The sequence below is a fragment of the Balaenoptera acutorostrata genome, chromosome 21, assembly GCF_949987535.1.
Source record: "Balaenoptera acutorostrata chromosome 21, mBalAcu1.1, whole genome shotgun sequence".
In the NCBI taxonomy this organism is placed as follows: Eukaryota; Metazoa; Chordata; class Mammalia; order Artiodactyla; family Balaenopteridae; genus Balaenoptera; species Balaenoptera acutorostrata.
In genome coordinates, this window is record NC_080084.1 from 3,407,588 (window position 1) to 3,423,162 (window position 15,575).

General features: G+C 52.6%; 1 protein-coding gene and 1 pseudogene across 1 annotated transcript; both read right to left on the reverse strand.

The window, feature by feature from the left end:
• Positions 1-455: 455 nt before the first annotated feature.
• LOC130706159 (dipeptidase 2-like) lies at positions 456-5,578 on the reverse strand (annotated as a pseudogene).
• Positions 5,579-7,042: 1,464 nt separating this feature from the next.
• On the reverse strand, positions 7,043-9,707 carry LOC130706133 (DPEP2 neighbor protein-like). Its single transcript, XM_057537382.1, has 3 exons — positions 9,641-9,707; positions 8,360-8,514; positions 7,043-7,168 (listed from the first exon to the last, which is right to left on the reverse strand). The coding sequence occupies exons 1-3, from the start codon at positions 9,705-9,707 to the stop codon at positions 7,043-7,045; spliced, it is 348 nt and encodes a 115-aa protein (XP_057393365.1).
• Positions 9,708-15,575: the final 5,868 nt, after the last annotated feature.

A 15,575-nucleotide genomic window follows, 5' to 3' on the forward strand; every position in this document is an offset into this window, starting at 1 on the left:
GGGAAGACAGACATTTCATTATCCCCGAAGTCCTGTGCAGGCAGTTGTCACACAGTGTTCCAGCAGCAGCCCACGGCCGGCACAGAACACTGCAAAGCTCCATCTAGCACAAGTGACCACGGGGAACGGGTTGAGAATCCTGCTGCGTTGTACACGTCTCCTAAGGGAAGAACATCAAGAAAGATGAGCTCGCTGCGGAACTGGCGAACTGTGTGGAAGGAGCGGGATCTGCAGAGCTCAGCAGCGGCGAGCTCCTGTCATGGCTTGGCCAATTCGGGTCTCCCCCTGTAACTTATGAGGGTGCGGTGATGTTTTCCCAGATGTGGTCCCCGTGTACAAGGCAAAGAATCACTTTGCACAAAGCCAGAAGGGATACATTGAAAGAATTATCAGAAAAGAATAATACATAGGAAATGTTTGTGCTCGCATGCAAGGAAAGTTTGTGGGGTATCTGTGGCTGCCAAAGTGACATCTGGCAGGATTAACTGGATCACCAGAGCCAAACAATGAGGACTGGGAAGGCAGCAATAACTGTGAGGCCTGGGCCCATGTGGGGGCAAGATTTTGAGAATGACCACTTAGGTGACAAAATGGGATTCCCACGAACCGCAGCTCTGGTTAGTTTCTGGTCTGGAGCCGGATCCTCTCTCTGATGCAGACGTGGGAGGACGGAGCGGCAAGAGCTGCCCAGCTGCTCATCTGGGAAGTCATCCTCCAAGGGACTCTGTCCCTCGTTCTCCTCCCGTACCTGGAGGCGGCAGTCAGCGGGCAGCACCTCTCACAGCACCCCCACGTACACCTGCTCAGACCACCTGCTCAGAGCTACTCTTTTGCCCAGCCCAGCATACCTGTTCCACCTGTCTGAAGACCCACCGCACGTTTCCTCGAAGCACACCCCAGAGCTCTTTCTCACTCCAGCCACGCCTCAGCAACTCCTCTATCAGTACCGGGTATATGGACACGTCCTCCAGCCCCTGCGGGAACCTGTGTCGCCGCCAGCCAGCCAGCTATTGGGCCTCAGACCTGTTCCCTGGTCCTGAGTCAGAACCAAAACCCTATGTGTCCAGCGTCCACTGAACCCCAGCCCTGGTCAGATATGGAAAATGGAGACTTGGAGAGAGTAAATGATTCACTCCTGCTCTTCATCCTTCAGAGGAAGGCCCCAAAAGCGCCTCGACTATTCGTCAAAAGTCATTGAATTGTACTGTTAAGATCTATGCGTTTCACTGAATGCAATTTTTGCCTCCATTTATAAAGAGAAGAAAAGCTTTTTAAGAACTGGGTTGACCCCCCCCCCCCCCGCATGCACAGACCCAGCTGCAGGCAGAGAGGATGGTCAGCCCAGCCCAGACCTTGCTAAGAGTCTGCTCAGAGGTCGTGGGTCTGCTGGCACTGGATGGGCTCAGATGCTGGGCAGATGAGCTCTGTGTGGTGTTTTAGACAAATATGATGACCTAGAGTAGGGCCAAACAGGAGAGCCCAGGAAGCAGACCCTGGGAGAGGGGAGATACCAGTTGGGCCAGCACACCTGAGGCTATGGTCAAGGCCATGAGGACCACAGTGTGGTGGGCACGGTGGCTGTGAAAGCCCCACTGCTGCCCAGCCAGCCCGAGACAAGCCACGGGGAAGCACTCACCGGCCAGCCCCGTCATAATCTCCGCCAATCCCGATGAACTTGCATCCAGTGACTGCCCTGATGTGGTCGAAGTGATCTGAAGAATGGGAAGTCAGCAGTGTGGGGCTTCCAGGGCAGGGGTGGGGGTGATGACTGGCCTCTGTTGATTCCCCTTTTTGCAGCCTGTAGGCCAAACAGGCCAGTTCCTTCGTGGCCTGGCACCGAGAGGACCAACTCGAGGGCCCTGAGGTTTGATCTGAAGTGATCCCAGCTGGCTCTAGACTGGACTTCAGATTTGGAGTGGACCCCAGAGCCCCCTGTTTGGGCCATTTCCCACCCACGATTCACCCTGCCTCCCAGTCTCCTTGAGAACCTGTGGGGGCTCCTTTCCCCGGGTGTGGAGGATGAGAGAGGAACAAGAGTACAACTGATGAAGACCCCAGAGACCTAAGGAGCTGTCCAGTCCCTTGGCCAGAGGTAGGGGCAGTGCGCTTTAGGAGCCCCTGCAGAGGCACAGATGGGCAGCACCCGGGCTCTGTGTCTGACAGCCTCCCTGATACCCATCAGTACCGCAGTTCTGATCCCGTGGCTCCAGTTCCACGTGACACCAAGGTGCGTGTACCGTCCGTTATTGGGTTTGGGGAGCTGTACCTATTGCCAACAGGTGGGTCAAACCACTGGGGCTCCTCTGAAGTCCTCCCCAAGTTTGGACCCAGCTTCAGCTCCAAATCAGAGTTTTCAGAGAGCCCAGGGTGAGGCTCACCTGCCACAGTAGGCACGTTGGCTAACGGGTTGCACTGCAGCGCCTGCACGGACAAGGGCACCATCGCGATGCCACCGTTCTTCTTCTGCAGGGGCGGACCGGTGGACAGTCAGCTTGGCCCCCAGCACGCCACCTGCCTGTTCACGCTCTCGGCCCCTGTGAGGAAGGTGTTGAGGTCAGAGTCGTCTCCTCTCTGGGTTTGTGTGAATGGAAGAGCCGCAGCCCTGGTCTGGGTGGTGTCTTGGCCCTGGGTTTCCGGGTTTGGAGGAGTATCTTACCACCTAGACCCCCACCTAGGGCTCAAGAGTTCAGGGGCTGTGGACCGTGGGTTTTGGGGGCAGAAGATATTTAACCTGGGGTTTGAGGAAATTGAGGGAGAAGAGGCTCAGGTTCAAGGGCTCCTGGTTTGAACCTCTTGCTTTAGGTTTGAGGGCCAGGGCAGTCTCTCACCAGAAGCTGCAGGATATCATCAGGAACATTCCGAGTGTTCTTGCACACACCCCGGGCAGCTGAGTGGGAGATGACAGGTGCCTGTGACACTTCTAGGGCTCGCCGTGCCACAGCATCGAGACGTGGGACAAGTCCACCATCATGCCCAGGCGGTTCATTTCTGCCACCACCTTCTGCAGGGACAGGATGGGGAGAGGGCATCAGGGCTGCATTTACCTTGTGTGCATTTATCTGTAGGGAACAGGCGGGGCTGGACATTCATGTGGGGCAGGGTATGGAACCCGGGTCCTTACCTCGCCCAAGCCGGTCAGCCGACTGACATTGCTGTAGAAGGGGTGGATACCCTTTGCTGAGCTCTGTGCCCTGCAGGATGGCCAGGAGACAGTCTGACTGGTGGCCATGACTTGGCTACAAGAGCCTAGAAAGAGGTTCTATGGAACCGTCTACACCTGCAACTCCCTGGTGCGAGAGGAGGGACCCAAACTGGGCTGTGCCTGGCAGTAGGAGGGCCCTTCTGGGGATTCAGCCTTGTTCTGCAAACCTCCATTCCCCTCCCCACCCCAGGTTCAGGGCTGGATCCCAGGGGTAAACTTGCTTTGGGCCCCAGCGTGATCTTGGGCAGATCCCTGCCTCACTGGGCCCTTACCATCTGCACTGCGCTCACCAGGGCGTGTTCCAGGTGTGGATGAGTGTCACGTTAGCGCACACCCAGCGCACAGAAGGTACGCAAGATGGAGAGGCTACTGTCCAGTGAGTGGCCGCCCTCCACATCAATGAGGCAAGCCAACTTCCGGGTATTGTTGAGAGCTGGGGGCAGGTAGGTCAGATGATCATTTTCAGAGGCAGGGGTAGCTTACTGAAGTCCCTAGCACCTACCACCACCAGTCTATTTACCTTTCCTTTTTGTTTTTGGCCATGCCGCGCAGCATGAGGGCTCTTAGTTCCCCCACCGGGGCTCAAACCCGAGCCCCCTGCAGTGGAAGCGTGGAGTCTTAACCTCTGGACTCCCAGGGAAGTCCCCCGTCTACCTGTAACTGAGGTCACAAGCTCCAGCTCAGAATAGGAGGCACACATGAGGCGGATGAGGTCAATTTGCTGCAGGGTGAGGCGCACAGCATCCCGTTTGTGGGTCTGGCATGGGACGTAGGCTGAGCAGAACTGAGGGAAGGCCAGGGCTTGGTTTGGGCTTTGGAACTCCTTGGGCTTCTCATAGCCTCCTCAGCTGGCACAGCACCCACTGTGCCCAGATGTCACATGGAATGCGTTGCTGTTTCTGTGGTACTTGGATGCCCGTCAGGTTGGCTTACTGTGACCCCTGTAGCCCCCAGCATCCATGGCATGGCACTTTCTAGGTCACTATGGTAACTTAGTTCCAATGTGACTAAGCTGTGGTCTCTGAGGCCCCCAAACTGCCCCACATTCCCCAGCAGCCATGGTGGCACCTTGTGTGTCCCTTTGGTACCTGGGCACCCACGAGACCGTCTTTCAGCCTGTCCAAGCTGGTCTGGCCATGGCTGAAATTGCACAGATTAACATCCTGGAGCCCATTGTGGTAAAACTGCCTCAGGACCAGGGGCATGTCGTTGTGGCTGGAGGGAGGTCAAGGCAAATGGGTGGGCTCCTTAGGTCTTGGGATCAGGCAGGACACATTGCCTGGCCTGGGCCAGCCGGGGGGTCCCCCACCTCCCACTGTCACACAGACTATACTAGGAGCAGCTGAGGCCTGGGCTGAGGGCTTCCCACCAGGGAGGGGATGACAGAGAAGGGGAAGGGCATCCATAGATGATGGAGAGGACATCCAGGGGTGGTGTGAGGGAGCCTCCCCACTAGCTCTGCATGCTCCGGACCTCCTCCCCTGCCCAGGGCCAGGCTAGGCCCCCACCGGCCCCCACCAACCCGCACACACTGCAGCCCCCCGTCCACAAGCGGGAAGTCCCGCCTCAGGGCCCGCCTGCGCTCCCGCGGACTTGGAGTGCTGGAGGTGCCCGGCGTGGTCTGGACGCGGGTTCCCGGCCGCAGCAGCAGACACAGCAGCAGCAGCAGCAGACACAGCAGAGGCCGCTGGCGGAGTGCGCGGGGACCTTCGAGGCCCCCGGGCTGCAAGCTGCGCAGGGCCAGGCAGGTGGGCAGAGGCGGGTCTGAGAGGGGCGGGCGATGGGGTTGTGCCCGTCGACACAGGCCACCCAGCGGCGCGGCCTCGCGAGGGGATACAGAGTCACAGAGCCCTGCGAGCCGTGTGCGGAGAGCCGCGATCCGCGAAGCCCGGCAGCCCCGGGGCGGCACTGCCCTCCCGCCCCCTGCGCAGAGGCAGCTCCCGCGGGCTAAGCTGGCCTCTGCTGAGAGCCCACTCGCCTCCCGTCGCGGGTTCCCTCCGCCCCTGCGCCTCTTCCCACTCCCGCTGCTCCGAGGGGGCGCCCTAGGTTGCTCTCCCCCACCTCTAACCTTCCTGGCCAAGCTGGGCCGCTTCTGTCAGAGGGCCACCTTCAGCCCGAGGCCTCCCGGGAGCACACCTCGTCCCCCATCTGCCTGCAGCCGGCCCCGCCCACTCCGAGGGCTGCGTGCGAGCATCTCTGCGGCCACAGGTGCTCTGGGCTCCCGGTGTCCCGGTACGGGGCCATGTGGGCTGGTGTGGGGTAAGAGAGAGTTTCTGGAAATGGGGGGGTAACCTTGTGAGCTCTGGATTCAGCAAGGGGCCCCCTGCCCCCGACCTTCTCTCTCCACCTACTTGACTCCCCAACCTGCATGACCATTCTCTGGGGACTTCAACCAGCACCCGGGAACTCTCAGGGAACCCCCACACTTCTGTCAGCCAGCCTCAGGAAAGAGCGCCCTCAGGAGCTGCTACACCTCCCCAGGGCCTGAAGAGAGGGGCTTTTGGGATGTGAACTGAACACCTTCTGGGGAGAGTCAACGACCCTTTTCCTCAACAGAGAAGGAACCCAGTCAGTAGGCTATTTGAGTGGAAGGAAATGAAGTCATTTCCATGGCAGCAGAGCCCCCATCGCAGCAACCTTCCTCTCAGGGCTGCTGGCCGACCTTCTGGCCAGGATCCCTCCTACCTCAGCATGGAAGGCCTGGCCTCGTAGAGAAGTACAGGTTCTGAGGAAAGACCTGGCACCTGGGTTCTGCTGCTACACTTGCCTTATCTCGTGGCCCTTGTGGCTCTAGCTTTCGCAGAAACCTCAAGGGCTAAGTGCGTGTGCTTGCTCACAGGCCGCACGCCATTCCCCATTTCCAGCCTCAGGCCCTCCCCCTAGCTGCCTCCTCTGGGGAACCCCTCCCCCCAACACACACACACACACACACACACACACACACACACACACACACAGGGGATGCGCCTTCTCACAGAAGCTCAACCACTGAGGTGCTTTAGGGACTGTGCCCAAACTCCTTCATCCCCAGCCTCTCAAGGTTTTGCTCTGATCCCTGGCACCCCCTGGAGCTGTTCCACCTTTGGAACCTTTCCTGGGTAGCAGGAGTGCCTAGCACAGGGGTAGTGACCTAAGTGTGAGCACTGGCGACCCTAGAAATCTGTTACAGAAAAACATTGAGCAGTAAGGAACCCTCCTGGGGCAGAAAGGGCTGGGAATAAAGGAGCATGTGAATCTCCGGGCAGGGTGCGTGCTGCTTGACTCTCCATCCTGTTCTTGCTTCAGGGAGCAGGTCTTCCTGGGTCTCTCTATCCTGCCTCCTGAGACCCCAGGCAGGAGGCTCTTTGGGAAGCCACAGATTGCTGCTTTCAGGTTCAAAAAACCCAGCTCCCCCCTGGTTTGTGGTGGTGGCAGCTGACAATGGCTCAGAGCAGGAGCCCATGTGGTAGACTGCTAAGGCTTCTCTGCACCCTGTCTCTGCTCCTGCATCCTCCTCGGCTCGCAGAGTGCAGACTTTTCTGTCTTCAGCTGACAAAGGGGCCCCTGAGGATTGAGCAGAGGAACGTCACGTTTTCTTCCAGGCCAGCTTCAGCCCTGGGATGTTCAGGGCAGACTCTCATTTCAAACGTCAGTTTCTGAGGCTCCTTGCTTATGGCCATTTAGTGTGGAAGGAGGCTCCTGGCTGAGGAAGGCTCAAACAGAACGCCGCAGGTTGTGATCTGTGGCAGTGGGCAGTGGGGGGACGTGGTGGGTCACTGCAGGAAGAGGCATTCGCTGCCTGAGGCAGTTACACCATTGCCCTCTCTTCAGAATGGCTCAGCCAGCAAGATTCTGTGGGGTCTACCTCCTGGCACCGTGCTCCAATCGCCGGATTTTGGGTCTGGGGCAACCCAGGTCTTCGTCTGACTCTTCCGGAGCGTGCTTTCTCTTGGGAGCACGTCTGGGGACTGGCTTCTCTGCTTCCACCTTTGCTAGCGTAGCCGAAGGAACTGCTGCTGCAAAGAAAATCAGAACTCATCAGTCACTTCTGCTGTACACAGCCTCCTGCCAGAATTTCCCTCTCTCACGTCTCTCCCAGTTTCTGGCTGAAGACCTTTAATCTACTTGACATCCAGAACACAGCCTTGGCCCACCACCTCTATGAGTCCCTAGAGAAGGGACACTGGCTGCAAGAGCAATTCCTAGAGCCTACGGCTGCAGCACATGAGGAAGTCTCTTCACCGTTTCCAGGGAAAACAGTAGAACCCGAAAGTCATTGCAATCATGAGCCACTCCATCTCTCCCTTCCACAACAGAGAAAACATTTCTTGCAGTCTGTCACTTCTGAGGCTTTAATGGAAATGTCTTTCAAGTTTTGGCAAAAAATAATCTAATATAAATTGGTTAAGAACCCCTCCCACCTTGGAAACCCCTCTTGGGCCCCATTTATACTGCCTGTTTCGACCACACTGAACTCTAGCCCTCTGATACTTTTATCTAGATTAGAACAAGGCCAAATACTGAGGCAGAGTGATCAGGAGACTGAGAACTGCGTTCTGGGTACCAAGTCTAGGCTCACATCAACCCAGCCTCCTGGGACACCATTTCCTCAGCCCTCCAGTCTCATTAGCACTTCAACAGCCCCCTTGGTGCTTCCGGTCTTCCCATCAATATGGCGCCACCCTCTCCCCTAGAAGTAAAAATCATTATAATCCTCCCTCTCTCCACCATGAAAGGATGAGATAAAGGCTCAGCAGCAGCCCCCGTGAAACACATGGTCAACACTGTGAAGAGGTGTTACTAAGGCGATTTGATCCGACTCAGAGAAGGAAAGAGACAACTCTGCCCTTAGCCTGATCAGGCCCACAGGAAGGAAGCACACTGGGGGCAGCCTTTGACAGTGTGGCAATGCGAGAGAACCTTCTTTAGGAGGGGACTCCCTGTTGCCGACCTTGAAAAAGTAAGGATTGTACGTTCGTTTACTGGGGCTGTTGCCGAGGGGATGCGCCCAGAGGTTGGGCCACCCTGCTTGAGAATCAAAGCACCTTCTAGTCCGAAATGGCTTGAATGCTCCAATCGCCGGATTTTGGGTCTGGGGCAACCCAGGTCTTCTTCTGACTCTTCCGGAGCGTGCTTTCTCTTGGGAGCACGTCTGGGGACTGGCTTCTCTGCTTCCACCTTTGCTGGCGTGGCCAAAGGAACATCCCCGTAGGCCCGGTAGCCACCAACCAGGCAGTATGTCTCCCCATGCCAGCCCAACTGCGTTTCTCCAAACCCTCGGTAGAGGACATGGTAGTGACCAGGGGTAGGGGGAGAAACGGGAGCCACTGCTGCTGCAAAGAAAATCAGAACTCATCAGTCACTTCTGCTGTACACAGCCTCCTGCCAGAATTTCCCTCTCTCACGTCTCTCCCAGTTTCTGGCTGAAGACCTTTAATCTACTTGACATCCAGAACACAGCCTTGGCCCACCACCTCTATGAGTCCCTAGAGAAGGGACACTGGCTGCAAGAGCAATTCCTAGAGCCTACGGCTGCAGCACATGAGGAAGTCTCTTCACCGTTTCCAGGGAAAACAGTAGAACCCGAAAGTCATTGCAATCATGAGCCACTCCATCTCTCCCTTCCACAACAGAGAAAACATTTCTTGCAGTCTGTCACTTCTGAGGCTTTAATGGAAATGTCTTTCAAGTTTTGGCAAAAACTAATCTAATAAAAATTGGTTAAGGACCCCTCCCACCTTGGCAACCCCTCTTGGGCCCCATTTATACTGCCTGTTTCAACCACACTGAACTCTAGCCCTCTGATACTTTTCTGTAGATTAGAACAAGGCCAAATACTGAGGCAGAGTGATCAGGAGACTGAGAACCGCGTTCTCGGTACCAAGTCTAGGCTCACATCAACCCAGCCTCCTGGGACACCATCTCCTCAGCCCTCCAGTCTCATTAGCACTTCAACACCCCTCTTGGTTCTTCCGGTCTTCCCGTCAATATGGCACTACCCTCTCCCCTAGTACTCAGCAGCTCAGGATGGGATGTGTCTGAGGGCACCGATGTAGATGTCTACATGGCAGCACAGAGGTGCCTGGGTTTGAAAGTGTGTTTCAAGAATGGCCCTCTTCCTCAAACTGCTCCAGTTACCATTTGCCAACAAAAATGCACTTGTCTTTTGCTAAGAGGCCAATCAGGAAAGGGTCTGAATGGAAGCATCCTGTAGCCCAAAGGGGAAGCTACATTTATAAAGATCAGGACCATCCTGCACACTTGTCCAGGGATGACCTTTCACTTGTCCTCAGCAGTGAGCACTGTGGGTCCCTGAAGGTGTCCCAGGTCACTGGTATTACTTACAGCTGGGAACGCGCTCAGGTATACGTAGTGGGCAAGCCCCACAGGAACATGAGGCAGCCAGGTGAGGTGGTGTGTACACCATGGCTCCTGTAGAGATGCCCGGTCTCGGTGTACCTGCCGCACTGCCCACCCACGGAACAGAGCACAGGTTCGGGTAAAGATAGAGGATCCGGTCACACATTCTCCCTCAGACAACCAAAGAGGTTGGAGAACTTCTGGTGGAGAACTGTCAGGGAAGTTTCTCTGAGGGCAGCACGTTGGCAGTTACGCTGCCATGGAAACTGTGAGAAGGCCGGTGAGGTCATCACTACCCAGTGAGGTCATAATCAGGAACCTGTGACTTGGGGGTCAGGCTTCAGGAGGAGGGGCAGTTTTGTGGAGGAGAGCAGGGGGAGGGCAGAGGTACTCTGCCTGGCCCCTCCCACCTGGGTCTCCCCACCCATGCCCTGGTCTAGCAGACACCCCACGTGGGGCGTGCCGGTGGGCTGGCACAGCCCCAGGGGCCCCAGGAGGGCAAGAGAGACCCACATTCTGAGATTGGCTTGAGAGGCAAGATGAACGTAAGAGGGAGCTAGGTTGTATGGCACTGACCCTAAGAGGCAGAGATTTGTGTGGACTGGGGAATCAGGGAAGGCTCCTTGGCAGTGGGCCTGAAGGACAAGTGAGATTTGGACCCATGGGGAAGAGAGGGAAGACATTCCAGTTTGGAAGAATAAAAGCAAAGACACACTCTCCTCGTCCTTGTCCTGCCCCAAATATAAATTCATAGAACCCTCACATTTTCACAACTGAGGACTGAAGAAAAGCAAGAGGTGAAGGGGCCTACCCAGTGTTACACAGGTAGTGGAGAGGTGTTCTGCTCAATGGTTAGGTTCATGTTGGGGCTCCGGATTTACAGCTGATAGGAATGTGAGGACAAGCTCATGCCATTTCAAACATTTCCAAGTGATACTGAGAGAGATGTTAAAGGTGCAAAATGAGGGTGCTGAATGACCTCACAAAGTGGGAATGGTGGGCCCATTTTCATATGAAATTCAAAACAAGTTCATGACCAAAGGACATAATACAAAATGACAACATAACCATTACACTCCCCTCTCCCCTAGAAGTAAAAATCATTATAATCCTCCCTCTCTCCACCATGAAAGGATGAGATAAAGGCTCCGCAGCAGCCCCCGTGAAACGCACGGTCACCACTGTGAAGAGGTGTTACTAAGACGATTTGGTCCGACTCAGAGAAGGAAAGAGACAACTCTGCCCTTAGCCTGATCAGGCCCACAGGAAGGAAGCACACTGGGGGCAGCCTTTGAGAGTGTGGCAATGCGAGAGAACCTTCTTTAGGAGGGGACTCCCTGTTGCCGACCTTGAAAAAGCAAGGATGGGGCATCCGTTCCCTGGGGCTGTTGCAGAGGGGATGTGCACAGGAGGCAGAGGCTGCTTGGACTACTATTTTAGAGGTTGGGCCACCCTGGTTGAGAACCACAACACCTTGTATTCCTAAACTGCTTGAATGAGCAGGTGCACGTTAGGACAGACGAAGTCAGGCCTCATTGGAGCAGACTGCCTTTGGGAGTGGTAGAAGGTAAAACGTGAAGGGGAATGCTCTGGAGGAGGTTTGTCATGGCAGGTGGGCCAGCACGAGACCATCCAGATTCTCCAAGGCTCCAGAGATGACTTGGCTGGGAGCATCCCTCTGATGTGGTGCGGGGACTCCTACCTTAACAGGACCTGGCTGGGCATCTGCGGGAGGCAGAATTAATGGTTTATTAACTTAAGAGAGCGAGAGACTCACCTGGGGGGTTCCACAAAACCACTTCAAAAGACTTGTACCTGGATTCTTGAGCCAACCCTCAGAAAACTTATCTAGATCTGGAGTAGGGCTCTGGAAGCTGCACTTTTAATAAGCTTCCTGGGCAGTCCCACCACAGTGGTCCCTGGATAGAGTGACCAAAGTATTGTGTATTCTCGGTTGCTTTTGGGAGTCAAAGTGGGCAATGTGAAAAACTGCAGCAGGCATACGTATAAACAGGGAATATTCAAGGCAAACAGAGGGGTAGAGTTATTCTATGCATGAATCAGATTTGAGAAAAGCTAGCCTGGTGGTTAAAGAACACAACCCTTGGGACGGACAGAGCAGATTCCGTCCTACTTACTTGTGTGATTTTGACCAAGTTCTTTTATCCTTCTGACTGTTTCTTCATATGGAAAAGAGCTATGGCTGTACATTTAGCACAATATTCTCTTTTGGCAAAGGTTGCTCTGGGTCCATTTGTGTTCTCTGCAACTTCATCCTTTCCGGTGTGCAAGCATTTTTAAGTTGTTTGGTGAAGTATTACATTTGACTTTCAACTGTTCATTACTTTGGGCAAAGCTTATATAATGCTGCAGAGACTAGAACCTATGCAGAGATAGTGAGAGGATGTGATAAGCTTATTCTGCCGGTTTATCAAAAAGTTTAACCTTTTCTCCTCTTCCTCCGCCTGCCACCAAGAGATGAGAAAGAAGGCAGAGCCTGGAAATGCACACCAAGCCATACTTCTGTGTCAGTTTGCCTTTTAGTCCTCTGCCAGTACTTCCCAGAGAGATTTCACCAAAAGTGCCTAAGCTTGCCATGGCCATTGTTGTGAAGAACATTTCTCTCTATTGCTAGTCACATCCCCTTTTCCTTCTCCTGGGCGCTTAATGGATGTTTGGGGGCAGGAAATAAAATTTAAACTAAAACATCAAAAAAAAAAAAAAAAAAAGAAAGATGAGCTCAAGTAGGCGTTATTGTGATCCAGATAAGGTTTGGTTCATTCATTCCCTCGATTAGCATTTATCCCCCTTTGTGCCAGGCATGCGGGGAGAGAGAGAAATGTCTTCAAAGAGTCTGTGGTTGTATGGGGGAGGGAGCTGTGGAAACCTGTCGTTTAGAAACAGCATGGAAGTGCTAGGGAAAAATTGTTTTGTTCATTTCTCTCTCACTCATCCGTTCACCCATAGCAACTACAAAGGGTTTCACGCGGAGGAACTGGATGCCCTGAACTTGACATTCTCGTGGGGGAAACAACAATGTAAAGCACCAGCAGTGGTAAGTCACCAGTAGCGATTTCAAGCCAGAAGGAACCACTCACCAATGGAGAGAGGCACAGGGTGAGCAGTGACTTGCAGAAAGGAGGGGTTATTCATTCCAACTGCTGAGTTCCAGTTCATCTGGGTGGTTGTGTGGTTCTTGCTTACTGCATCTGTTTCTGGAACGTGGCTCCACCCTCCAAGAAGGGTGAGGATGATCACCCTTCTTTCCTCCTGCTGTGCCCCGGGGTCACCCAGCGAGTGTCTGCAGGGATGATCTGCTCTGTACTGGCTTTTCAGTCCCACTCCCGGGAGAAGAGAGACGAAGCTGTGTCTCCACCGCAGCTTGGCCTGATTCAGTCAGTGGGTGAAAAGGTGGGAAGAAGGTCAAGTTCATGAGAACTGATACACTGCAGAGTCATTTAGTCCTGAAGTACCAGTTCTGGTTGCTGGTGAGTTGCTAAATCCAGGGACCTGAATGTAATTCCTCCAGAGCCACTGAGACATCAGTTCCAGGCCCATGGCGGGCTGTAGGGGTGCTGACTTTTCTCAGTGCTAAGGAGCAGCCATCTTCCACTGAGAGAGGACTCTGTGTCAGCAGGAGCAGAAGCACACCAGGCACCGAAGGAGGTTCTGCATCCCAGCATCTCCCAACACAGTGATAGATAAACGGGTAGAAGATGCGACAGGGCATTCACAATAGAACAGAAGCTTATCCCCAATAAATATGGAAAGATGTTCAACTTCACTACCTAACAAAGAAACGCAAGTTATAAATCTATTTCTTTTTTGCTCATCTAATTAGTAGAAAGTTTTAAGAATGCACAAAATTTGCTGCTAAGGATGTAAGGAAAAGGCCGTTTTCGTCTGTTGCTGCTGATGGGGATGGCAATTGGTGCGAACCTTCTGGAGGGTAATTTGGCAATTTGTGTATCAACAGCCTTAAAATGTTCATACACTTTGAGCCAGTAGTTTTGCTTTTAGCATCTTATCCTAAGGTGAAAGTCAAATTTATGTACAAGACTTATGTTCAAGAATATTCATCTCAGCCAGTAGTGTAATAGAAAAAATATTAGAAGCTACCTAAAAATCCCACAATAGGGGGTTGGTTAAATAACGGATGGCCCAACTTAAGAATGGAAAATAAAGACGCAGACGTAGAAAATGGACTTGAGGACACGGGGAAGGGGAAGGGGAAGCTGGGACGAAGTGAGAGAGTGGCATGGACTTATTTATATATTACCAAATGTAAAATAGCTAGCTAGTGGGAAGCAGCCGCGTAGCACAGGGAGATCAGCTCGGTGCTTTGTGACCACCTAGAGGGGTGGGATAGGGAGGGTGGGAGGGAGACGCAAGAGGGAGGAGATATGGGGATATATGTGTATGTATAGCTGATTCACTTTGTTATAAAGCAGAAACTAATACACCATTGTAAAGCAATTATACTCCAATAAAGATGTTTTTTAACAAAAGGCTGGAAAACAGTTCATTCATTAAAAATGATTTTCTCCAAGAATATTTAATGGTGGGAAGATGTAGTGTAAAAGCAGGGTACAAAATACTAGATGGAGTATTTCATTTTGTTAAAATTTAATAATACAAGTGCAGAAAAGGTGATTAAAATAACAGTACTGATTTGACTACGGGACATTTTTTTCTTTAAATTTTTCTGTATTTGGTGTTATGAAGCATCATATATCCTCTCTGAGTCTCAGTTTATGTTCTGTGAAGTGGGACTTATCACATCTACACTGCAGTGCGCTCGGGCAGAGCAGCACAATATTTGAAAGTGCCCTTGACAATGACCAGCCCATTGTAATACTCCAGGAGTGGTTATAATATCATTGCCAATGACACACCCATAGTCCGGATATTATCCGTAACGATTACTAAGGTTTTTTATCTCCCTCCAATTTTAGTAAGAAAAGGATTAATTAAAGACTCTAAGTCATTTTTACTGAGGTTCTTTTTTTTTTTTTTTTTTTTTTTAATACTAATTGTAAAGTCTGCAGTGGGTATATAGGTGTTCAACTTTTTTCCAGATTTTATGTTTTTGGTTTTCTTTAAAAATTTTTTTATTTATTATTTATTTTTTATTTTTATTTTTGGCTGTGTTGGGTCTTCGTTTCTGTGTGAGGGCTTTCTCCAGTTTCGGCGAGTGGAGGCCACTCTTCATCGCGTTGCGCGGGCCTCTCACTATCGCGGCCTCTCTTGTTGCGGAGCAGAGGCTCCAGACGCTCAGGCTCAGTAGTTGTGGCTCACGGGCCCAGCTGCTCCGCGGCATGTGGGATCTTCCCCGACCAGGGTTCGAACGCGTGTCTCCTGCATTGGCAGGCGGATTCTCAACCACTGCGCCACCAGAGAAGCCCCTTTACTGAGGTTCTTAATACTCACCTTCCTCACAAGGGTGGACAAAACTCTCAGCTTCTTGTATTGATTGCAAATGTCTCTATTCTTGCCCATTTCAGAGTCCTCCTCACTCAAAATATAGGTTTTGTCGATCTTTCGTACCCTGTCTCTCGTCTTATCTCAGATTATTCTGTGGTAAGATGGTGCAAACTATGTATTTACTAACTGGAGAGAATTCAAGTCCCCGGAGCTGTTGTAGCTCAAAATTCTGTTTTAAGTGGAGTCATTTTCTGTGCTTTCCTTTCATGCTGTCTGCAAAATGCCTGTTTCTGTCCTCCTTGAGATCCAGGTTTACAGCGCTCTCCTTTTTCTCATTCTGGGGTCTCTATGTTTGTGGCATCTCTGAGGGCCCATGTTCTGTTGAGGCTAAATTTGATACCTGGTGGGAGGAAAGCAACTTCCAGATGGGTCAGCCTAGAAAAGGATCCCCCATTGTGTAGAAATTTAAAAACAGGCAAAATACCTGTCCTATCAGACACTATGATTTGCCCCCTCTGTCTGACGCAGCCCAGAGCTTCGTCATTTAATTCACACCTATCTACTGTGAAGGCCCGGCCAACAAGATCATTTTGGAGCCCTGAGTGGGTGC